Source organism: Leucoraja erinacea, chromosome 6 (genome assembly GCF_028641065.1).
Source record: "Leucoraja erinacea ecotype New England chromosome 6, Leri_hhj_1, whole genome shotgun sequence".
In the NCBI taxonomy this organism is placed as follows: Eukaryota; Metazoa; Chordata; class Chondrichthyes; order Rajiformes; family Rajidae; genus Leucoraja; species Leucoraja erinaceus.
Window position 1 is genome coordinate 81,672,716 of NC_073382.1, and position 26,528 is coordinate 81,699,243.

Here is a 26,528-nt window from a genome sequence, read left to right on the forward strand (position 1 = left end):
ATGTGTTGTATGACTCAATAATTTTTATGTACACTTTATTTTATGTTTTTCTCTTTCCCTTAATTATGTTTAATAGTGTCAGGAGATGTAGAACTACTGTAGAAATTATGAAGGACAACTCTGGATTCGGGATTCTGAGGTACTTGGCTGCATCACATGAATCATACAGTCTGGTAATAATAGCCAATGCAAGATAATAGTCGAATAAATATCGGAGGTCTCACCTTCTGTAGTTGGAACATCTGAGGTGCGAATGAGCCAATTAAGAGGGGTAAAACTCTGGCACAATTAAAATCATTAAATATGGATATTGCTTTCCTACAAGAGACACATTTGAAACAACAGATCAGATTAAGGGCAAATTGGATAGGTCAAACCTATTACTCCTCATTCACCTCTAAAGCAAGAGGCACGGTCATTGTAATTCGGAAGGGCATACCTTTTAAATTAAAGAAATCCATATCGGATAAAGAGGGAAGATATGTTATAGTCACGGGAGAAATTTACAATACACCATTAACTATGATAAATATTTACGCGCCTAATTTTGATAACCCACAATTCTTTAGGAAAATAATAGATTTAATCGCAGAGCATAATTTTCAAAATATAATAATGGGGGGAGATTTTAACTGTGTTATAGACCCATACTTAGATAAATCAATAAAGCTAGGGAAGCGTCTTGTTAAAACTAAGACCTGTGAATTTTTAAATACTTATATAAAAAATAATAACATAGCTGATGTTTGGAGAATAGCAAATCCAAGTGGTAGGGAATACTCATTTTATTCATCAGTTCACAAAACTTATTTGCGAATTGACTATTTCTTATTGGACACAAAATTGATCCCGTATACGAATAAACCATCATATCATAATAGTATTATTTCTGATCACTCACCATTGACTTTTATACTTAAAATTGAGGGAATGCCGAGTATAAAACCTTTTTGGAGGTTCAATGCACACATATTAAATAACCCGCAGGGTTATGAGTATATAAAAGAACAAACAAAACTTTTTTTCAAAATAAATGACACGCCGGGTATTTCTGCACCGCTATTATGGGAAACCTTCAAGGCATATATTCGCGGTGTCATAATCTCTTACCAAAGTTTTCAAAATAAGGAAAATAAAAGAGAACTTCAGCGGATAGAAAAGAAAATAAAATTACTAGAACTGGACAATGCAACTGACCCAACCATAAATAAACATAATAAGATAACTTTATTAAAATATAAAGTCAATAGAATACTATCGGCTAGAGTAATAAGATTATTCCAAATTACAAAACAAGCACACTTCGAATTTGGGGATAAGCCACATAAACTACTTGCGAGGCAACTGAAGCAACAAGAAAAAGGAAAAAACTATTACTAAAATTAAATCGGATAAGGGTGAGTTTCTAACATTGCCTAAGGATATTAATAAGAGGTTTGCCCAATTTTATCATAATTTATATACATCTAAAATAAAGACAGATGTAAGTAAAATTACAAATTTTTTAGATAATTGCAAGCTCCCAAAATTGGATAGTTTAGAACAAGAGCAATTAGGAGCACGGATTACTAGTGAAGAAATAAAACAAATAATAAACTCACTGAAAAATGGGAAGACCCCAGGACCAGACGGTTTTAGTAATGAATTTTATAAAAGATTTCAGGAATCAATCGTACCAAGATTATTCAATTTATACATGCAGGCTTATACTGAAAATAAACTACCAGAAGCCCTAGCAGAAGCAACAATAACGCTTATACCAAAAAAAGATAAAGATTTAGATGAACCGGGTTCTTATAGAGCTATTTCACTTCTAAATACGGATCAGAAAATTTTAGCAAAGATTCTAGCTAGACGGCTAAATAATTATATTAACAATTTAATAAATACGGATCAAACGGGATTTATACCCAAAAGGCAATCATTTAATAATTTGAGAAGGCTTTTCAATATAATGTACTCTCACAATGAGGACAATGAAAATATTTCAGTTGTCACGCTGGATGCAGAGAAGGCATTTGATCAAGTAGAATGGCAGTATTTATACAAGGTACTCCAAAAATTTAATACGGGAGAGAATTTTATTAGATGGATTAAACTACTTTACGATAGACCTACGGCAAGAATATTAACTAACAATACGCTATCTCCAAAATTTTACTTATCAAGGGGTAATAGGCAAGGGTGTGCCTTATCACCATTGCTATTTGCCCTTATGATAGAACCGCTGGCCGAAAGGATTAGAAATCACCCGAATATTCACGGATATAACACTAAGGACTCAAAGAATAACATTTCATTATATGCTGATGATATCCTTTTATATATTACTAATACACAAACGAGTATACCCACCTTATTAACACTAATTGAGGAATTCGGCTCTTTTTCAGGATATAGAATAAATTGGAATAAAAGCAAAATTATGTCTTTAAAACCACAGGATTCGAAACACCTACTAAAATTCCCCTTCAAAATTGCAACAGAAAAATTCAAGTATCTGGGTATTCAAATTACGAGAAGACACAAATCATTATTTAGTGCCAATTTTATACCACTATTAAATAAACTGAATGATACGATTAAATTTTGGAAAACGCTTCCGCTCTCATTGATAGGTAGAATTAACGCTATAAAAATGACTTTCTTACCACAATTAATATATTTGTTTCAAGCGATCCCAATATATATTCCAAAATATTTTTTCAAAAAACTAGATTCCACTATCACTAATTTTATATGGGACTACAGAACACATAGAATTCAACGAAAGCATTTGTGCAAATCTAAAGAAGTTGGGGGTTTATCATTACCTAACTTTATGTATTTCTGCTGGGCAGTGCATATTAAGAACATAATTTACTGGCTGGATAGTTCCACTCAGCAGTTGGAGTGGATAAGAATGGAGAAAGAGGAAGTGCTATCCGCACGATATAGGAACGATCCTGCTCTCACAGTTAAAATTGAATAGTAAAATATATAAGAAGAACCCAATTATTCACAATATAATAAGAATTTGGAAACAAATAAAAGCATCCTTGAAATTAAATAATTTATCAGTACTAACCCCACTATTGAACAACCCCGCATTCAAACCTTCTCTCATCAACAACACATATCAACAATGGAATAGACTGGGGATTAGGAAAGTAGGGGGTATGTATGAAGTGGGCAAACTGTTATCATTTCAACAATTAAAATTAAAATTTAAATTGAAGGATAATCAATATTTTAAATATATACAGGTATGTGACTTTATGAAGAAATATACACATAGATTTCAAACTATATTTTTAGATCCTTTAGAAGAAGCAATGAATATTAAGGCTGATTCACAAAAATTAATATCATACTTTTATAATAATATATTAAATAGAGAATCACCCTCAACAGAAGCACTAAGGGAAGATTGGGAACATGAGCTAATGATAAAGATCTCGAAGGATAGATGGGAAAAGTATTTGATGAATACACATAACTGTTCTATTAATGCAAGACACAATTTAATTCAATTCAAATTATTACATAGACTATATTATTCAAAAACGAGGTTGAATAAATTTTATCCAAACGTCTCTCCCAGATGCGATAAATGTTTGTTTCAAAACGCTAATATAACACATTCATTTGTAGGATGTACAAAGTTGAATAAATTTTGGAGTGATATATTTGATATATTTACAAAGCATTTCAAGTCAAGAATAGAACCCAAAACGGAATGGATTATATTTGGAATAATAGGAGAAGATACCAATTTAAATAAAGATTAAAATGTTTTTTAAAATTATGGGTTAATAATTGGAAAGAAATTGATACTTAAATTTTGGAAAAATACAACCACACCAACCGTTAAAATGTGGATTAGGAATATGATGGACATAGCACGCCTTGAAGAAATGAGACTCCGACTAATAGATAAATATGACCAATTCTTAAGGAGTTGGTCTCCTTTCATCGACTTTTTGGAATCATGTGATGCAGCAGTACCGTAAAGATTGCTGATTTCAGTTCATGACGTGGATAGATCTACATCTCCGAATACAGATTTGAAAAATTCTCTTTTAAGGGGCCTTCTCTTCTATTTTTACTTTCCACTTTCTCTTTCTTTTTTATTTTTTATATACACACTTCACGTTTTTCTACTCTCTACCATCTATTTTTCTACTTTTTCCTCTTTCTATTGTTTTCTTTTTCTTGTCTTGCTTACTTCCTTCTCATAACATAAAACTAGAGGTTGTACATAGAATGGATTACGGTATTACATAGTTGGCACCTAAAATTAGGTTCCACTGTACTGTTTTGTACTGTATTAACTTCTAATAAAATAAACAAAAACAAAAAAAATAAATAATAATAATAATAATTTGGCGACCAAAATTGTACACCATACTCCAGAATAGGCCTCACCAATGCCTTGTACAATTTTAACATTACATCCCAAATTCTATACTCAATGTTCTGATTTATAAAGGCCAGCACACCAAAAGCTTTCTTTACCACCCTATCTACATGAGATTCCACCTTCAGAGAACTATGCACAGTTATTCCTAGATCCCTCTGTTCAACTGCATTCCTCAATTCGCTACCATTTATCATGTACGTCCTATTTTGATTTGTCCTGCCAAGATGTAGCACCTCACACTTATCAGCATTAAACTCCATCTGCCATCTTTCAGCCCACTCTTCCAAATGGCCTAAATCTCTCTGTAGACTTTGAAAATCGCCTTCATTATCCACAACACCACCTATCTTAGTTTCATCTGCATACTTACTAATCCAATTTACCACACCATCATCCAGATCATTGATGTATATGACAAACAACAGTGGACCCAACACAGATCCCTGTGGCACCCCACTAGTCACTGGCCTCCAACCTGACAAACAGCCATCCACCACTACTCTCTGGCGTCTTCCATTCAGCCACTGTTGAATCCATCTTGCTACTCCACTATTAATACCCAACAATTGAACCTTCTTAACCAACCTTCCATGTGGAACCTTGTCAAAGGCCTTACTGAAATCCATATAGACAACATCCACTGCTTTACCCTCATCAATTTCCCTAGTAACCTCTTCAAAAAATTCAAGCAGATTAGTCAAATATGACCTTCCAGGCACAAATCCATGTTGACTGTTCCTAATCAGACCCTGTTTATCCAGATGATTATATATATTATCTCTAAGTATCCTTTCCATTAATTTGCCCACCACTGATGTCAAACTAACTGGTCTATAATTGCTAGGTTTACCAACGCTGCCCTCGGGCCATAATTCGCTCCCTAATTCTTTATTTAATACTCCGGATAGATTTCTCAATCGTTCAGCGCTCTGTGGAAATTCTCTGCATATTAATTGTAATGGACTTTCCGAATCGGCAGTCATATCTCGTTCCACGTGATTCCCCATTCTTTTGGACAATGGAAGCAACTCCTTAGCCACTCACACCTTCTTAACAATTCACCCCTTATCTCAATCTCCGAGACTACCAAGCTCGATTCCGAACAATGGCCAACGACTCCGAAACGCTAGCAGTCTCGCACCTCTTTCAATGCAATCGCATAATCAATCTTTCCAATGTACTATTCAAATTATTCTATTGTCTCCCATAAATCCACACAATTGAAACTCAACAATTTTACCAATCCTCAATCTTCCAAAGATCAAGGTGCTCCAGGGAACAATCAAACACGTTCCCGCAGCCCGTTTTCTATACCGATAGCAACCTCAATCTAAACACATGCAAATGACACAAGCAAAACCAAATACAGAAAATAAATCATACCACTTATTATTATCATACAAAACCACACTCCTATACAAACACAACCATTCATGTAATATCGCATTCACTAACCGTACAATTCCAAAAACAAATCACAGTATATTTTAATCCCTCCTCCAAGTGGTACCTTTACCTCGAGTTCTCTTGTCAAAACTGGTTCATTGGACAACACTAAATCCAGAATTGCCTTTTCTCTGGTCGGCTCCATTACAAGCTGCTCTAAGAATCCATCTCGGAGGCATTCTACAAACTCCCTTTCTTGGGGTCCTGAACCAATCTGATTTTCCCAGTCTATCTGCACATTGAAATCCCCCATTACCTTTGTTACATGCCACTTTTAACTCCTGCTGCAACTTACACCCTACATCTGGGCTACTATTTGGGGGTCTTTCGATAACACCAATTAGTGTCTTGCCTTTGCAATTCCTCAACTCAATCCACAGTGACTCTACCTCGTCAGTCCCTATGTCTTCCCTCCCAAGGTACTGAATTCCATCCGTCACCAGCAGAGCTACCCCCCCCCCCCCCCCCCCCCCCCCCTCCTCTTACCACCTGCCTGTCCTTTCTATAGGATGTATAACCCTGAATATTAAGTTCCCAGGCCCGATCCTCCTGCAGCCACGTCTCGATAATCCCCACAATGTCATATCTACCAACCTCTATCTGAGCCTCAAGCTCATCTACTTTACTTCTTATACTTTGCACATTCATATACAATACTTTTAATTCCGTACGCATCTCACCTTTCACATCGATCCCTATAGCACTTGGCCATACTCGCCTATTCCTTTGTGAGCTTTCTTTCCCATTAATTCTGGGGTCATTAACCATCCCTTTACTCTCTTTCCCTTTAACTCCGTCCTTGACTATCCCGTTTGACATCCCCCCCCACCCCACTTATTCAGTTTAAAATCACCTGTGTAGCAGTGGCAAACCTGCCTGTCAGAATGCTGGTCCCCCACCTGTTAAGATGCAATCCGTCCCTTTTGTACAATTCCCCCTTACTCTAAGAGATCCCAGTGATCTAAGAATCTAAATCCCTGCCCCCTGCACCAGTTCCTCAGCCACACATTCAGGTCCCGTATCTCCCTGTTCCTGCTCTCGCCAGCACGAGGAACTGGAAGCAAACCGCAGATACCCAGTCTTCTGTCCTGACAGCTTCTAAGTGGGTGAACCTGTTCACAAGAGGTACCATACCTGGGGACCTTTGCATTCCCCGTTTCCTTCCTTTCTCACCGTCACCCACCTTCTCTCTTCCAGTACCTTAGGTGTAACAATCTTACTGTAGGACTTGTCGAGGAACGACTCAGTTTCTCGGACAAACCTGAGGTCATCCGCTTGCTTCTCCAGTTCCCCAACACGGTCCTTCAGGAGCTGTACCTGGATGTACTTCTCACATTTGTAGCAGTCAGATGCACCAGCGGTGTCCTTGACCTCCCACATACATCGCACTGAATCAGCTTGTTTGTCATCTCCTTCTTTCGTCTCTCCCTCTCCAGCGTTTGGTGTGGCATCCTCCCTCGGCCTCCTCACCGAAGACTCACAGCCAATGACTCACACTTTACACACAAGGCCGCTCCCTCACTGCCACTCCCTTAGAGCAGCCTTGCTTATGTTGACTGATAATTTGCCTAATTTATCAATATACAAACCAAATTCCTCAGTTTTAAACTGTTTTTCCCCTGTGACTTACTCACCTTTCCCACGGGTTTCATCCAATAGGCTCTTCTCCCTGCTTCTCTTTGTTGCTGATTGACCAAGATCACTGTGCTGATAGTAGTACAGTGCTTAAATACTTCAACGATCAGAACAAACTTCTTTGACATTTGTAGCAAACAAAATCTCTTTTGTATTGGGAGTTACTAATGTTTCACAATGGAAATATGTTAACACTAATATGTGTCGCTCAACTTAAATCTTTGCTTAATTCGACCTCGATATGGGTGATGGTTGACAGCAGGCAATCCCCATGTTGTAATCTAATAAAAGTGGTTTAATCTTGTGTGAGACGTGCATAGTATGACATTTGGTTGTATTGAATGACATCTGCGAGGATTTTCCCGATTCACAGAAAGCATCACGCCCTTTAACCCGATGACCTTACGTGCAACCCCCCTATAATCTTCTGAGTGTCCAATGTAAAATTGTACAAGGAGTATAAAGTTTAAGAAGGAACTGCAGATGCTGAAAAATCAAAGGTAGACAAAAATGCTGGAGAAACTCAGCGAGTGAGGCATCATTTATGGAGCGAAGGAAATAGGCAACGTTTCGGGTCTGAAGAAGGGTTTCGACCCGAAACGTCACCTATTCCTTCGCTCCATAGATGCTGCCTCACCCACTGAGTTTCTCCAGCATTTTTGTCTACAAGGAGCATAACATTGTACAAGGAGTAACTCAGCAGATCAGGCAGCATCAAGTTTCGGGTTAGACTCCATTAGACTAGTGCAGCTCTTTGTTTCCAAGCCTAACTGGTCACAGCCAAAGATCATGGAGCGGAGCAAGATACTCCACTCCTGCGTAATGCAATACGAAGTCTTCAGTTTCCTCCCACACTCCAAAGACGTACAGGTTTGTAGGTTAATTGGCTTGATTAATTGGCTTGATCAAAATGTAAAGTTGGCAATATGCAGAGTACTACCCTGCCGACTACAAAATTCAGAAGGTTCAGAACAAAGATACTATAGCAAACAAGATAGTCCACTCGACGAAAAAGACGTAGCACGGTCATGGGCAGATTCATGGGTAATTTTCGGCCCAATTTCCGTAACCAGCTCTCGTCTCCGCACCAAATATCCCATAGCGGAGCAAAGATACTAGTGTGGAGACGGAAGCCGGTTACGGAAACATCCACGAAACAATAAAAGTTCTTTGATGTAAAGGTGCTTAGTCTGACACACTGTAACCTTTACTAAAGCGTTTATTAAAGCACATGGTACACACGTCCCAGCACTGGCTGCATCCAGCCTACAGGCATACCGGGACCAAAATGGGAGGAAGCAAGGGGAGGATATCATAGTTATACTGATATGATGGGGCGTGTTAATGGTGATGAGGTAGCTACATTATAGGTTGCATGCATAAACCATCTACATCCTTTCCCTTACAATTTAAACAAAGTTACAATAGTAGCAGGTTAATTATACAGGACCTGCGAAACTAAACGAAGTCTCCGTAGCGATCCGGAGCTTTGACAATCCGACCCGAGCGAGTGCGCACAGCACCCTCACCCTCCCCACCCGAAAGAAGAGGAGGAGGAACGGGAACAGGAACAGGTGGGAGGGAAGAAGCAGGCGGGGACCCCAGCTTGAAAGGAGAGCTGGGAGGCACAGGTGAACCAGGTGAAACAGAAGGGGTAGAATGAACAGGAGTCGGAGAGAGAGAGGGACTGGCAGGGGGCGAGCGGACCGGAGAGGCGAAACCAGGAAGAGCAGAGGGAGGAGACCGAGGCACACGAACCCAGCGTGGCATGCAGCGGACAGAGGGGAAGTTATTGGAGGGGGTTCAACACGCGATGGAGGTGAATAAGGAACAGCAGGAGGTGGCTTAGGCTCGTTGACCACCACCAGGTGCTGGCGGCTACACCGGTAGATAGTCCCCTCGTAGTCCACCAAGTATGAACGTGGCGAACCATCGACCCCAACCACGGTAGCGAGCCGGGAGAAACTGGTACACATCTGTAAGCGGACGACCTGGCCAGGCAGCAGTGGGGATAGAGGGCGGCAGGACTTGTCGTGCGAGCGGCGCTGGACTTCGTGCTTCTGAGCGATCCGCTGCTGGACGGCAGAAGGCTGTAGGACCCTGGGAACCAAAGGTTGCTGGGCGATCGGCATCGGAGGGCGAATGACGCGGGACATGAGCCGTTGGGCAGGGGATCGCATGGTGCTGTCCCTGGAGATATTCCGAAGGTTCAACAGACCCTGGTAGAAATCACCATTCGAGAGATAGGATTGTTCAAGCAGGTGCTTTGCACTGCGCACAGCACATTCAGCCAGTCCATTGCTCTGCGGGTACTCCGGGCTGCTCGTGTAGTGATTGATGTTCCACTTCGCAGCGAAAGCTTTGAACTCAGCACTAGTAAACTGCCGGCCGTTGTCAGTCTGCAACCGAACGGGAGAACCAAACGTGGCGAAGTGTCGTCGGAGCTTGCTGATGACCATCTCCGAAGTGACGGCAGGGAGAAGGTCCATCTCGAACCAGCTTGAGTAAGAATCTACTAATACGAGGTATTGCTTCCCACGCCATTCAAAAATATCGGCAGCCAGCGAGGACCAGGGCATGTCAGGGGCAGGCTGTTGTAGCAGCGGCTGACGCTGCTGATCCGGGGCAAGAGAGTTGCAGCCCGGGCAGGAGGCCACCCTGGCCTTGATGTACTTCGCCATGCCCGGCCAATAGTACTGTTCCTGGGCATGCGAGATGGTGGCGTCGGCCCCAGGATGCCCCATGTGGGCAGCATTGAAGTACAGGCCGTACAGTGAGGCAGGGACGACCACTTTGTGGCCCTTGATGATAATGCCATCGATGAGCACCAGCTCATCACGAACCAGGAAGAAGGGGTGAACGCCAGCAGGTAAAGAGGTGCGTTTGACAGGCCATCCACGCTTGATGACAGCGGCAAGCTGCTGCAGATCGGGGTCGTTGGCGGTGTGCTCAACCAGGCACTGGAGCTGCTTGGAAGGGACGAAGTTCACGTTCAGCACCTGTAGGTCATCCTGCTCGAAGGGGTGCTGGTCGCATGAGGTCCGGGGGGCCCGGGACAGCGCGTCCGCCACATGCATCTCGGTGCCCCTCTTATAGACGATTTTAAAGTCAAACCGCTGTAGCTGCAGCATCATCCGCTGTAACCTGGCTGGAGCGATGTGTATAGGCTTGTTTAGGATCGTCACCAGGGGTTGGTGGTCCGTCTCCACAGTGAACCTGTTGCCAAAGAGGAAGTCTTTAAACTTTGAACAAGCGAACACAACAGCCAGCAGCTCCTTCTCTATCTGCGCGTAGCGCTGCTCCGTGTCCGTCATGGTCCTAGAGGCATAGGAGACCGGCTGCAGTGAACCATCATCATGCGGCTGCAGGCAAACAGCACCCAGACCAAAGCGGGAAGCGTCGCACGTCACCACCACAGGACGATGTAAATCAAAGAACCTCAGAGTGGGTGTGCTGACCAGCTTCTTCTTCAGTAGGTCGAAAGCTTGCTGGTGGTGTGGGAACCAGGACCAAGCAATGTCCTTTTTAGTAAGTTGTCTCAGGGGTGCGCTTAACTCGCTGAGGTCAGGGATAAACTTGCCCAGGTAGTTGATCATGCCCAGGAAGCGCTGTAGACTGGCAACATCTGTGGGGGCAGGCAGTTCGGAGATGGCGTTTGTCTTTTGCGGGTCGGGCTTCAACCCGTTGGCCGTAAAAATGTGGCCAACATACGGGACCTCAGGTACCCGGAACTGGCATTTTGACGGGTTCAGCTTGAGATTGATCTGCCGTGCGCGGTCCAGGATTCTTCGGAGGTGGCGGTCATGCTCAGCCACATCCCTGCCGTAGACCAGAATGTCGTCCACAATAATCGCACAGGGCAGACCTGCAAACAATTGCTCCATAGAACGCTCAAATACCTCACTAGCGGAGTTGATGCCGAACGGCATCCGCAAGAATTTAAACCTGCCGAAGGGTGTACCGAATGTTGTCAAGTCCGAGGATCGTTTGTCCAGGGGTATTTGCCAAAATGAACTCCTGGCATCGAGGACGGAAAACACCGTGGCTTGTCCGACCTGGGCAGCGACATCTTCAACGGTCCTCATTGGGTAGTGGGGCCGCTTGATTGCCAAGTTCAAGTCCTTGGGGTTGATGCACACCCGTATCTCGTTTTTTCCTTTTTTCATCGTGGCGACCATGGTGGAGACCCACTCGGTGGGCTCGCTGACAGACTCCAGCACTCCCATGTCAACCATATCCTTCAGCATAGCCTCCACCTTGCCCTTCATGGCGAACGACACTCTGTGTGGCGGGCAGATCACAGGCACCACGGAGGGGTCAGTTGCAATTTTATACCCCAGCGGCAGCTTTCCCAGCTTGCCGTCGAAAAGGTCCGGATACTCAGATAGTGGATCCATCACAGCTTGTAAACTGGTGGACCGTCCGGTCGAAAGATACCAGACCGTGATCCTGGCAGGCCTGGTTGCTCAGTAAAGTGACACAGTCGCAATCCAGAATAAAGAACGACAGGTCACGGGATGATTTCTGCAGCACACAGTGGAAGGTCGCCCTCCCCACAGGTGTTAGCTCCTCTCCCCCATAGGCACGCAAAACAGAGCGATCAGCAGTCAACAGCTCATTATTCCTTATCTGGTGGAAAAGCGATGTTGACATAACGTTGACCTTTGCACCCGTGTCGAGCTTAGCAGAGAATGACTTGTTGTTCACCGTAATGAGCACAGAAGGATCGGGGAGGCGAGATCGGCTGTGAAGGACTGTGTAAACACTTGCCTCTCCCATGGAATATCCGAGCTCAGAGTCGGGGGCAGTGTCGACAGAGGACTGAGAATCCATCTCGCTATCAACTTGCTGAAGGTTGTTTAGGATTCGCCTTGGAGCTGATGGCACATTCCCACGGGATCGGCAGGCAGCTGCAAAATGGTTCATTTTTTTGCAGAAATTGCAGGATTTTCCAAGAGCTGGGCCGGGCTGCACGGGGTGGACATAGTTACAATTAGGACACTTTTGAGACCGCGGGTCCCGAGATGTACGAGCGGGCCGCGTTGGAGGGCGAAAGTTGTCCTGCATACGGCGTGGCCCTGCAATGCCAGTCAGATGGACAGCCCGGCTGTCAGATCCCCTCAGCCCATGTGTAGGAGGTACCACTTCGGCGATGCGGCACGCATGCATTGCCTGAGTCAGGGTCAGGTCAGGCCGCTGCAACAAATCAGCACGTAATTTCTGGTCCAACATGCCAGTAACGAAAATGTCCCTGGTGAGCTGGTCGTGCATAGTCTCAAAACAGCACCGCTGAGCAAGGTAGCGCAGGTCAGCGATGAAACACTCGACAGGTTCATCCGGCTGTTGCTTCCGTGAGAAAAACCGAGCCCGCTCCAATATGCGGTTGGAGGGCAGGTCGCAAATCTCGGCAAACTTGCGCAAAAGACATACCGGGTCATCGGCAGATTCAGCTGGCTCGACGGGCTGGCCGTTGTCATCCAGGACTGCTGGATCGTAGACGAAAGCCTGAGCTCTCTTCATGGCGTCGGGACCTGCCAGGTTAAGCAGGAGGGAGGCTCGGACAACAGCTGGGTCATTCCTGTGCACAATGTTAACGAAGTGGGTGTAATCCATCACAAAAGTAGCCCATCGCTCCGCAATGTCAGCATCAAAGACAAGGGGAGATGGTTTTCGGCACAAGGAAGCCATTTCAAGGGAAGACCAAACAAGGAACGCGGGGTAGCAATGAAAAGAAAACCGGTAAACGGGAGGCGCGAGTTTAACTAGCTGACACCATGTAAAGGTGCTTAGTCTGACACACTGTAACCTTTACTAAAGCGTTTATTAAAGCACATGGTACACACGTCCCAGCACTGGCTGCATCCAGCCTACAGGCATACCGGGACCAAAATGGGAGGAAGCAAGGGGAGGATATCATAGTTATACTGATATGATGGGGCGTGTTAATGGTGATGAGGTAGCTACATTATAGGTTGCATGCATAAACCATCTACATTTGGTAAAGATCTTCTCCTCATTTTCAGAATTATAATTTATTAACACAAGCGGTTCCCCTGCAACGTTGATTACACTGCCTCCTACTGGAAGTCCGTGCAGAGAGTGGTGAGGACGGCTGAAAAAATCATCGGGACTTCTCTTCCTTCAACCCGGGACATTGCGTGCAAACGTTGCTTGTCCAAGGCCAACAGCATTATAAAAGACCCCACACATCTCCATCGTGGATTGTTCACTCTGCTCGGGCAAAAGGTATCGCAGTATAAGGAGCAGAACGGCCAGGTTTTGCAACAGCTTCTTCCCCCGAGCCATCAGACTCTTGAATTCCATATAATGTGCTGCCACTATTATCTATTTTATCTTTTTATCTATTTTATCCTTTTGTTATTTTACGTTGCACGGTGAGCCAGGTGCAACAAAATTTCGTTCAGACTTGCATTTGTTGATTTCTTTTTGAATGACAATAAAGTCTTTGATTGATTGAGTCGGGTTACTGAAATGGATGAAAAAAAGGGACCACGTTCCGCTCCGTTGCGTACTACACGTCAGCCCATTACATTTAGCAGGAGTGGTCTATCTTGCTCCGCTTTAGGATCTTTGGTTCAGAATACACTGAGGTGTAGTTGGGAAAGGGGCGTCACGGCCGCCATCCTGGCAAGCAAAACGTGACTTCCGTTATGTCGCTCGCAGTGCAATCATCGTTGTAGGGGAACAGTGTGTGACATAGCTCATCTATCACTTCACATAGTTTAGTTAATTTTATTTTTTAATGTTTTCCACCTGCTTAATCCAACTGTTTCTGCCCATTTCCCTCCCCAGCCCCCGTTTCTTTGTTGCACTTTCCCTTGTATTGCTTTAACACACACTGTGCGCAAATTAAATAAATAAATAAATATATATATATATTTATATATTTATATATATATAATATAAATAAATATATATATATATATATATATTATAAATTATATATATGAATGTGTGTGATGCTTAGCCACTCACAGCCTAGTTTGCTGGATTGCGTACGTTTTCGTGCGTGGACTGAAGTTCGGGCGCGAAAAGCGTAGAGCAGGAATTCCTCTCACAACACGGCCCGGATCCCTCCAGCCGCTATGTTCGTCATTAAGCGAGGTAGGGGCGACTCTCTCCGGCTCTGGGCCTGCATTAGGGGCGAGGTGTGGGGGGAGCCTTTGAATTCTCCCCATATTCCTTGATTCCGTGAGCCCCAAGGGCTTAAATCTAACTCTCTCTCGCCCGAGTCCACTTACAGAGAGAACGCATGATGCATTAATTGAACATTAAAACCCAGAGTTTCGTATTAATACTATAACTAATCCAAATAACTGGCACCGGAGATCAAAAATGATTTATTTCGTTTTTTCGACTTTAGAGATACAGCGTCCGACCGAGTCCACGCCGACCTGTGATCACCCCGGACACTTAACACTATCCCACACATACACACACTGGTGATAAATTATAATTTTACAATTTTACAAAAGCCAATTAGCATAGAAACATAGACAATAGGTGCAGGAGTAGGCCATTCGGCCCTTCGAGCCAGCACCGCCATTCAATGTGATCATGGCTGATCATCCACAATCAGTACCCCGTTCCTGCCGTCTCCCCATATCCCCTGACTCCACTATTTTTAAGAGCCCTATCTAGCTCTCTCTTGAAAGCATCCAGAGAACCGGCCTCCACCGCCCTCTGAGGCGGAGAATTCCACAGACTCACAACTCTCTGTGAGAAAAAGTGTTTCCTCGTCTCCGTTCTAAATGGCTTGCCCCTTATTCTTAAACTGCGGTCCCTGGTTCTGGACTCCCCCAACATCTACGACCTTCTTCCCCCGGGGGGGGGGGGGGGGGGGGGGGGAAGATAGTGGGTGAATTGGCCTGAGGCCGGCCTGGGGCAAGGTACTTTCGGTGCAAGGTCCTGGGTGCAGAGGAAGGCTTCCCTCATTTGATCGGCGTGGCGTTGGGCAATGAGTTATCAAGGCTGGGCTGGAGGGGCAGTTAAGACAAAGTGTTGGAGTAAAGGGCCTGTCCCACTGTACAAGGCAATTCAAGAGCTCTCCCGAGTTTAAAAAAAAAATCAAACTCGTGGTAAGCTCCTGGAATGTACGTAGCGGGTACGTCGGAGCTTGGGACGTCTCTTGGCAACTCGTAACGCTAATGGCAGGTACTCTGGAAACGCGGTAAGCTCGTAAAGATTTTTCAACATGTTGAAAAATGTCCACAAGAGCCCCGAGCACCTACGAGCGGCTATTACCATAAATCTCCAAGTTTGAATCGGGGGAAACTCGGGAGAACTCTTGAATTACCTCGTACAGTGGGACAGGTCCATAACTCAGCCGGTCAGGCAACTCTGGAGAAAGAGAACAGGTGACATTTCGGGTCGAGACCACAGCTTTTCACACTGAGTTGCGAGTCAGTGGAATTTTACTTTCAGATTACTATCTAAATGGCATCAAATTGGGAAAAGGGGAAGTACAACGGGATCTGGAGGTCCTTGTACATCAGTCTATGAAAGTATGCATGCAGGTACAGCATGCAGTGAACAAAGTCAAGGTATTCTTTATGAAAGCAAATGGCATGTTGGCTTTTAACAAGAGGAATCGAATATAGGAGCAAAGAGGTCCTTCTGCAGTTGTACAGAGCCCTAGGGAGACCACAGAGCCCTAGCGAGACCACACCTGGAGTATTGTGTGCAGTTTTGGTCCCCTAATTTGAGGAAGGACATTCTTGCTATTGAGAGAGTGTAGCGTAGGTTTACAAGGTTAATTCCCGGGATGGCGGGACTGACATATGCTGAGAGAATGGAGCAGCTGGGCTTGTACACTCTGGGGTTTAGAAGGATGAGAGGGTATCTCATTGAAACATATAAGATTATTAAGGGCTTGGACACACTAGAGACAGAAAACATGTTCCCAATGTTGAGGGAGTCCAGAACCAAGGGCCACAGTTTAAGAATAAGGGGTAAGCCATTTAGAACGGAGACGAGGAAACACTTTTTCTCACAGAGAGTGGTGAGTCTCAAACAGGAAATTAGAAATGCGTGCAACAAAGGTAAAACCGTTCTAATGGGTGACTTCAATCTACATATAGATTGGGTGAATCAAATTGGCAAGGGTGCTGAGGAAGAGGATTTCTTGGAATGTATGCAGGATTGTTTTCTAAACCAACATGTAGAGGAACCAACGAGAGGGCAGGCTATTCTAGACTGGGTATTGAGTAATGAGGAAGGGTTAGTTAGCAGTCTTGTTGTGCATGGCCCCTTGGGCAAGAGTGACCATAATATGGTTGAGTTCTTCATTAGGATGGAGAGTGATATGGTTAATTCAGAAACAAGGGTCCTGAACTTAAAGAAAGGTAACTTTGAGGGTATGAGACGTGAATTGGCCAAGATAGACTGGCAATTGATTCTTAAAGGGTTGACGGTGGATATGCAATGGAAGGCATTTAAAGACTGCATGGATGAACTACAACAATTGTTCATCCCAGTTTGGCAAAATAATAAATCAGGGAAGGTAGTGCATCCGTGGATAACAAGGGAAATCAGGGATAGTATCAAAACAAAAGATGAAGCATACAAATTAGCCAGAAAAAGCAGCCTACCAGAGGACTGGGAGGAATTCAGAGTCCAGCAGAGGAAGACAACGGGCTTAATTAGGAAAGGGAAAATAGATTATGAAAGAAAACTGGCAGGGAACATAAAAACGGACTGCAAAAGTTTTTATAGATATGTGAAGAGAAAAAGATTAGTTTAAACAAATGTAGGTCCCTTGCAGTCAGAAACAGGTGAATTGATCATGGGAGAACAAGGACATGGCAGACCAATTGAATTACTACTTTGGTTCTGTCTTCACTAAGGAAGACATAAATAATCTGCTGGAAATAGCAGGGGACCGGGGGTCAAATGAGATGGAGGAACTGAGTGAAATCCAGGTTAGCAAGGAAGTGGTGTTAGGTAAATTGAATGGATTAAAGGCCAATAAATCCCCAGGGCCAGATAGGCTGCATCCCAGAGTACTTAAGGAAGTAGCCCCAGAAATAGTGGATGCATTAGTGATAATTTTTCAAAACTCTTTAGATTCTGGAGTAGTTCCTGAGGATTGGAGGGTAGCTAATGTAAGCCCACTTTTAAAAAAGGGAGGGAGAGAGAAAACGGGGAATTACAGACCAGTTAGTCTAACATCGGTAGTGGGGAAACTGCTAGAATTAGTTATTAAAGATGTGATAGCAGCACATTTGGAAAGTGGTGAAATCATTGGACAAAGTCAGCATGGATTTATGAAAGGTAAATCATGTCTGACGAATCTTATAGAATTTTTCGAGGATGTAACTGGATAAGGGAGAACCAGTGGATGTGTTATATCTGGACTTTCAGAAGGCTTTCGCCAAGGTCCCACATAAGACATTAGTATACAAACTTAAAGCACACAGTATTGGGGGTTCAGTATTGATGTGGATAGAGAACTGGTTGGCAGACAGGAAGCAAAGAGTAGGAGTAAACGGGTCCTTTTCACAATGGCAGGCAGTGACTAGTGGGGTACCGCAAGGGTCAGTGCTGGGACCCCAGCTATTTACAATATATATTAATGATTTGGACGAGGGAATTGAATGCAACATCTCCATGTTTGCGGATGACACGAAGCTGGGGGGCAGTGTTAGCTGTGAGGAGAATGCTAGGAGACTGCAAGGTGACTTGGATAGGCTGGGTGAGTGGGCAAATGCATGGCAGATGCAATATAATGTGGATAAATGTGAGGTTATCCACTTTGGTGGCAAAAATAGGAAAGTAGACTATTATCTGAATGGTGGCCGATTAGGAAAAGGGGAGATGCAACGAGACCTGGGTGTCATGGTACGCCAGTCATTAAAAGTAGGCATGCAGGTGCAGCAGGCAGTGAAAAAAGCGAATGGTGTGTTAGCATTCATAGCAAAAGGATTTGAGTATAGGAGCAGGGAGGTTCTACTGCAGTTGTACAGGGTCTTGGTGAGACCACAACTGGAGTTTTGCGTACAGTTTTGGTCTCCTAATCTGAGGAAAGACATTCTTGCCATAGAGGGAGTACAAAGAAGGTTCACTAGACTGATTCGTGAGATGTCAGGACTTTCATATGAAGAAAGACTTGATAGACTCGGCTTGTACTCGCTAGAATTTAGAAGATTGAGGGGGGATCTTATAGAAATGTACAAAATTCTTAAGGGGTTGGACAGGCTAGATGCAGGAAGAGTGTTCCCAATGTTGGGGAAGTCCAGAACAAGGGGTCACAGTTTAAGGATAAGGGGGAAATCTTTTAGGACCGAGATGAGGAAAACATTTTTCACACAGGGAGTGGTGAATCTGTGGAATTCTCTGCCACAGAAGGTAGTTGAGGCCGGTTCATTGGCTATATTTAAGAGGGAATTAGATGTGGCCCTTGTGGCTAAAGGGATCAGGGGGTATGGAGAGAAGGCAGGTACAGGATACTGAGTTGGATGATCAGCCATGATCATATTGAATGGCGGTGCAGGCTCGAAGGGCCGAATGGCCTACTCCTGCACCTAATTTCTATGTCTGTGGAATTCTCTGCCTCTGGCAGAGGCAGGTTCTCTGGATACTTTTAAGAGAAAACTAGATTGGGCTCTTAAAGATACCAGAGTCAGGGGATATGGGGAGTAGGCAGGAACGGGGTACTGATTGGGGATGATCAGTCATGATCACATTGGATGGCAGTGCTGGCTCGAAGGGCCGAATGGCCTACTGCACATTGTCTATTCCCCCTATTTCAATGTTACCGCCTTCCCCCTCTCACCTGTCCCCTTCCACCTATTCTCTCCTTGTCTGACATTCTTTTGTCTTCTTTTCCTCCCTAGCCCTTGTCACTTCCTCCACCCATCAGCCAATGACCCCTTTATCTCATTTTATCACTCGGCAGACTTTGGCTCGCCCCTCCTCCTTTCCAGCTCGCTCCCCCCCCCCCCCCCCCCCCCCCCCCGCCCCGCGCACCCCATCAGTCTGATGCAAAGATCCTTTAGTCTGAAGCAAAGATCTTATAGCGAAGATCTTTGGTCTGAAGAGGGTTCCCGACCCGGAACTGCGAGACGCCGTCTGTCTGACTGATTCCACTCCACAGATGCTGCCTGCCCAGCCGAGTTTCTCCAGCACTTTGTGTCTATATTTGGTAAAAGCCAGCATGTGCAGCTAACTCTTTGTTGCTAATGCTGCAGACTGACTGATCTAAGCGCGGCACTGTCTGGATCTGCATGAGACGGGGATTGATTTGGTCATTGGGCAGAGGCGGGGAAGCGTGGACCTTGATCTTATGCAGCGGGGCGGGGTGTCGGGTGCCCCGAGGGGTTCTGTGTGTGTGTGTGTGTGTGGCTGCTACTCTGTACTGTTTTCGGTTTGAATTTGGCGCCCAGGCGCCGTGTTGTCAGAGTGGCGGGAAGTTTGCGAGCTCTGTCCTTACTTTCCGTACGCAGCCTCCGACTGCTCTGCAAACTCCCGCAGTGCCCACCGGCTGCTTCAGGCAGTCCTGGTGCCGGCCGACGATCTCATCCACTGCTCCTGACCGGGCGAATGAAGCTCGAGTTTCTAGCTGGGTCCGATCTGCCAGCAAATGAAAATTACATGCTTTAACTTGTTATTTCTGAAAGCCTTGACAATACTTCTTGTAGCATAGCTCTCCTGTATTAAAACTACTGTTCAGACTATAATGGACTTTACACTAAACGTCATTCCCTTTATTCTGTATGTGTACATTCGGCAGCTTGAATGTAATCATGTATATAGTCTACCTAGGCAGGCAATAGGGGCAGGAGTAGGCCATTCGGCCCTTCGAGTCAGCACTGCCATTCACTGTGATCATGGCTGATCATCCTGTGATCATGGCTGATCATCCCCAATCTAATTCCTAATTTGAGGAAGGACATTCTTGCTATTGAGGGAGCGCAGCATAGGTTTACCAGGTTAATTCCCTGGATGGCGGGACTGTCATATGCTGAGAGAATGGAGCAGCTGGGCTTGTACACTCTGGAGTTTAGAAGGATGAGAGGAGATCTTATTGAAACATATAAGGATTTGGACACGCTGGAGGCAAGAAACAGGTTCCCGATGTTGGGGGAGTCCAGAACCAGGGGCCACAGTTTAAGAATAAGGAGTAAGCCATTTAGAACGGAGACGAGGAAACACTTTTTCTCACAAAGAGTGGTGAGTCTGTGGAATTCTCTGCCTCAGCCGGCGGTGGAGGCAAGTTCTCTGAATGCTTTCAAGAGAGAGCTAGATAGGGCTCTTAAAAAATAGCGGAGTCGGGATATTCGTAGAAGGCAGGAACGGGGTACTGATTTTACCCAAGCCAACATGACATCAGGGACATTGCGGGCCGAATGGCCTGTTCCTGGGCTGTGTGCCGTGTCGGTCCTGTACCTGATTCTTTCGCTCTCTGTCTTCTTGATGTTGGATCTGAGCTCCTCGTTGGACCGCTGCACCGCCTCCTTCTCCTTCACTTCATCGGTCATTGAGCGCTTGAGGTCGAGTATCTCCTTGTGTTGGAACTCGTGCATCTCCTGGTCCTCCGCCACTTGGAGCTGGGTCTTCAGTTCCTCCACCTGCAAGCGACAGGCATGAGCTTCAGTTTAAGAAGACCAGTCACGGGAAGAATGCAGGGCAATGGGGATAGGAGGGAGAGACAGATGATAACTCCTGCACGTATTGTCTATTGTCACTGCCATTCACTGTGATCATGGCTGATAATCCCCAATCAGTACCCCGTTCCTGCCTTCACCCCAGAGGCAGAGAATTCACAACCCTCTGTGTGAAAAAGTTTTTCCTCATCTACATTCTAAATGATTCTTTATGGCAAGGATTGACAGATGTTTGATTAGCAAGGGTGTTGAAGGTTATGGGGCAAAGAGGAGAATGAGATTGAGAGGGATAGACAGATCAGCCATGATCGGATTGTGGAGTTCACTTGATTGGCCAAACGGCCTCTTCTGACAAGTAAATGAAAAATGGGGGAGAAAAAGAGCCCGCCTTCCTGGCATCCATCAACTGATGAGCACTGACACTGAAATAAGACAATAAAACCAGTAGAAAAAAAACATTTCCGCAGTTGAGACAAGACACTTCTGGAATCTTGAGCAAAACAAACTGCTGGAGGAACTCAGCAGGTCACACAGGATTGTCTGAGAACATGAACAGGCCATGTTTTGGGTCGGGACCCTTCTTCAGTCTGAAGGGCCCCAACCCAAACGTTACTATCTATGCTTTCCAGAAATGCTGCTGGACCTGCTGAGTTACTCCAGCAATTAATTTTGTCTTGTTGTAAATCAGCATCTGCAATTCCTTGCATCGACAAGTATATCACAAGCTGGAGACAGATGGTGAGGAGCCCAGGCTTGGGGACAAGGGGTAGTGTACCTGGAGAGCTGAGGCCTGTTGGTGCCAGCATTGAAGAGGGTGGGGGAGGCATGAGTGAACCAGCGCTCGGACAGCAGGTTGTACGTTTCAATGGCAGCATCAATGTCCCGCTTGTGGATTCCAACCTCATCAGCATGTGTTGGGGACGTTCAGACACTGGAAAACAGCAAACAGATCAAACCGGTGGCCAAATACCAGTGTATGTATTAGAGCAGGAACCAGACCATTCAGTAACGGAGTCCACTCCAACATTGTAGACACAGTAATGTCAACTCCACATCACCTTCCACCCACCTTTAACACATTACACCAGGGTTCGGCAATCCACAATCAGTACCCCGTTCCTGCCTTCTCCCCATATCCCCGGACTCGGCTATCTTCAAGAGGCCTATCTAGCTCTCTCTTGAAAGTATCCAGAGAACTGGCCTCCCGCCCTTTGAGGCAGAGAATTCCACAGACTCACAACTCTGTGAAAAAGTGTTTCCTCAGCTCTGTTCTAAATGGCTTACTCCTTATTCTTAAACTGGCCCCTGGTTCTGGACTCCCCCAACATCGGGAACATGTTTCTTGCCTCTAGCATGTTCAAACCCTTAATAATCTTATATGTTTCAATAAGATGCCCTCTCATCCTTCTAAATTCTAGAGTGTACAAACCCAGCTGCTCCATTCTCTCAGCGTATGACAGTCCTGCCATCCCGGGAATTAACCTTGTAAACCTACGCTGCACTCGCTCATTAGCAAGAATGTCCTTCCTCAGATTTGGAGACCAAAACTGTACACAATACTCCAGGTGGTCTCACTAGGGCCTTGTACAACTGCAAAACATCCTCTTTGCCCCTATACTCAACTTGTCTTGTTATGAAGGCCAACATGCCATTCGCATAGCTGCCAAGCAGTACGGATTTTCCGTATTTCGTACGGAAATACGATAAGAATACGGAAATACGGATTTAAAAAAAAACGACCATGGATAATCGTAACGAGTCACCGCTGCACCGGCCATGTTGCAGCAAAATAGCCTTGGAAATTTACATTTTTAAAAAGCTCGGGTTTTCTTAAAATTCGCTGTCATTAAAGGCTCCAGACCGCGAGCACGGGCTTCTTGCTGGCGTGCAGGTACAGTCCCTCATTCATAGTAATTTTTACCTGTCATTTAGGGATGTTATATGAATAATTATTTTTGTTTGTTTATCAAATGTTTATGTATGTTTTTGTTAGTTTGTGAAAAGTTTGTTCTCTCTCCCTCTACCCCGGGCAGCGGGGAGAAGGTGTGCGGCCCGGGGCAGCGGGGAGAAGGGGTGTGCGGCCCGGGGAGAGGGAGGTGCGCGGCCCGGGGCAGCGGGGAGAGGGGCATAGGGGGGGGAGACATTGCAGTGTGGGGGGAGGGGAGGGAGTGCTGGGGGGAAGAGTTGAGGGGTGGGATAGGGCCTAGTGTGAGTGTGAAGTTGCAGGGAGGTTTACAATGTTTCTTATTTAATGTCCCTTGGCTAGTCTGAAATAAAGTTGATAATTGGATATAAAAATCAGAAGAAATATAATTGTGTGTGTTATATGATTATATACATTTATATCACATTCATGTATGTGTGTTTATAAACATTTTATTCTTTAACAATAATTAACAGAAGTATGAACTAACAGAATTATGAATCTAACCCTATATTACGCACAAAACCTGTTGCCCCGCAACATTGATTACACTGTGAATCGGATCGGGTCAGGTAGGCTCCGGTTACTAAAATGGGCAGGGAAAAATGCCCAGGATCCCCTCCGTAGCGTACTACTCGTCAGCCCATTGCATTTCGCAGGATTAAGCTATCTTGCTCTGCTATAGGATCTTTGCTTATCACAGTTGTAGCAGCCAGAGGCACCGTCACTGTTCCTGGCCTTCCACATCCTGCAAGCAACACACTGAATCACCTTGCCCATCATGTCTTCACCGCGTCCCGTCCTCTCCAACTTTTGGCATAGTTTCCGCTCCAAAGACTCGCACTTCCCTCACAAGGCCGCTACCCTGGCTAAATAATTGTCCAATTTAACAATCGAATTCCTCGGCTACTCCCTGCACTTCACCTGCTGCCGACCTGGTCGATTTGCAAGCCACACACTGAATCAGCTTACCCGCCATTGTCTTTACCACGTTCCGTCCGCTCCAACTTTTGGCGTAGTGTTCTCTCCGCAGACTCCCGTGCCAAAGACTCGCGCTTCCCTCACAAGGCCGTTTCCCAATGGCCGCGCCCCTAGAGCAAACTTGTTTATGTTGGCTAGTTCATTGTCTAATATGCCTAATTTAACAATTAAGTTCCTCAGTTACTCCCTGCACGCCACCCGCTGCCGACCCGGCCGGTTTTATGCTCTCGGCTGATCGCGCTCGATCAGCTATCACCTGACCGACTTCCAGCCAATAGTAGCTCACTGCTTCTGGCTTCACGGCGACGTGGCAGCCAATTAAACTGTTGTTCATAATTATGTTTAAGTAATCAAAAGTACATATTATAGAGTCAGATTAATTGTGATTGAGAAGGGGACAGTCAGTACTGGGGCAGAATGGATTCATTAACAAATGGCCACCAGCCATTTATACACGGCCTGCCTTTTTTTTCTGAGTCTGACCTCGTTCTAATCTCCTTGCAATGAGAAGCATCTTCTCTATTGTACCCGGTAAGAATTTAGTGCGATCGAAAAAAATTCCTACCCACATTTTTGAGTGTAGGTGTATAGGTGTGGTCTACTCGTTGTATATTAAACTGTATCTCACACCCAGCTTTGAAATTGTTGCTCTAATCTCAATGACAAACGCATTTGTGGTAAGGAAGCCGAACCTGTAATATACTCCAGGTGCAGTCCCGCTGAGACCTTGTGCGGCGGTAGCAGCGGAACAAATCAATGAATGGTAGAACATTTTGGTAACAAATAGGAATAAAAATTGAGCATTCTTGAAGTATGTATGTCAATTAGCAAACCTTGCATAATGTATTGGAAAATACTTCAGAAATAGGAATAGGCAATTCAGCCATTAAAAAAAATCTATCTGTATTTTTACCTATGTGGATGACATTATATTGCACCTGCGACATCTCCTCCTGTTTACTTGTATATATTCTCTGAAGACAAATTTTGTATCATCAAACCTGGATATGTTACCGTTGTTCCCTTACGGTGAGCAGCAGGGGCCCTAGTACTGATCCCTATGGCACTCTTGGTTTCCTTTCATTAATCCATGTTGACTGCGTAGAACCCATCATTGTTTTCCAAAGGTCTTCCTTAAAAATAATTTTCAAAAAAATAAACTAAACACAAAATGTTGAAATCTATTTTTAAGGAATTTATTTCTATACCACTGTTAAGCTAATTGCCTTATAGTTCCTTGCTATAACTCTCATGCTCTTTTCTGATGGCGTTAGTTTTGCTACCTTCTAACCCGTGAGAGTGCAGTAGAGGTTTACCAGAATGCTACTATAAATAATTCTGAAGGTATTATTTATAGAGACAGGTTGGACAAACTTGGTTTGTTTTCTCTGGAAGGTCCAATTCTATATGGCCATCGTAGAGTCTGTCCTCACCTGCTCCATCATGGTCTGGTTAAGCTCAGCCACCAAGCGCGACATCAGCTGAGAAGGTTGTTGGCTGCAACCCCCCCCCCCATTGACAAAATGTACACTGCAAGGGACAGGAGGGGAGCGTATAAAATCATCTCTAACCCCCTCACGCCCTGGCCACGAACACATATAAGATTGTTAAGGGCTTGAACACGCTATAGGCAGAAAACATGTTCCCGATGTTGGGGGAAGTCCAGAACCAGGGGGCCACAGTTTAAGAATAAGGAGTAAGCCATTTAGAATGGAGACGAGGAAACACTTTTTCTCACAGAGAGTGGTGAGTCTGTGGAATTCTCTGTCTCAGAGGGAGGCGGGTTCTCTGGATGCTTTCAAGAGAGAGCTAGATAGGGCTCTTAAAAATAGCGGAGTCCGGATATGGGGAGAAGGCAGGAAAGGGGTACTGATTGGGGATGATCAGCCATGATCACATTGAATGGCGGTGCTGGCTCTGGGCCGAATGGCCCACTCCTGCACCCATTGTCTATGTAATTCTCAATAATTCCCACAACATCATACTTGCCAATTTCTGAGCCTCAAGCTCGTCCACTTTATTTCTTATACTTTGCGCATTCATATCCACTTTGACCTCTGTATTCACGTCCCCCCTCACACCGCTCGCAATTGGCCCTGACCGTACTCTTTTACCCCTTTTCGAACTTTCCTTCACATTAATTTGAGAATCTATTGTAATTTTTCCTTTACTCACTTCCCTTCGACTCCATCTTCCCAATTTGTCAATCCTTTCCCCCCCCCCCCCCCCCCCCCCCCCCAATATTTTAGTTTAAACCCACACGTGTAGCCCTAGCAAACCTGCCTGCCAGAACGTTGCTCCCCCTCCAGCTAAGGTGTAACCCGTCCCTTTTGTACAGGTCACCCCTACCCCAGAAGAGATCCCAGTGGTCTATAAATCTAAATCCTTGCTCCCTGCACCAGCCCCTCAGCCACACATTCAGATCCCCTAACTCCCTGTTCCTGTCCTCACTAGCACGAGGTACTGGAAGCAATCCAGAGATAACCACTCTAGAAGTCCGGCATTTCAATCTTCT

The 26,528-nt window shown here is 44.9% G+C and overlaps 1 protein-coding gene across 2 annotated transcripts in view; it reads left to right on the forward strand.

The window, feature by feature from the left end:
* Positions 1-14,461: 14,461 nt before the first annotated feature.
* rrm1 (ribonucleotide reductase M1 polypeptide) overlaps positions 14,462-26,528 on the forward strand; it is a 58,244-nt gene continuing 46,177 nt past the window's right edge. Inside the window, exon 1 of one of the 2 annotated variants that reach the window (XM_055637429.1) lies at positions 14,462-14,608. In XM_055637429.1, the coding sequence (XP_055493404.1) occupies positions 14,590-14,608 (19 nt within the window). In that variant the 5' untranslated portion in view covers positions 14,462-14,589. Of the gene's footprint in view, positions 14,609-19,521; positions 19,647-26,528 lie in introns of those variants that run through there. The other variant, XM_055637430.1, reaches the window with a different exon arrangement.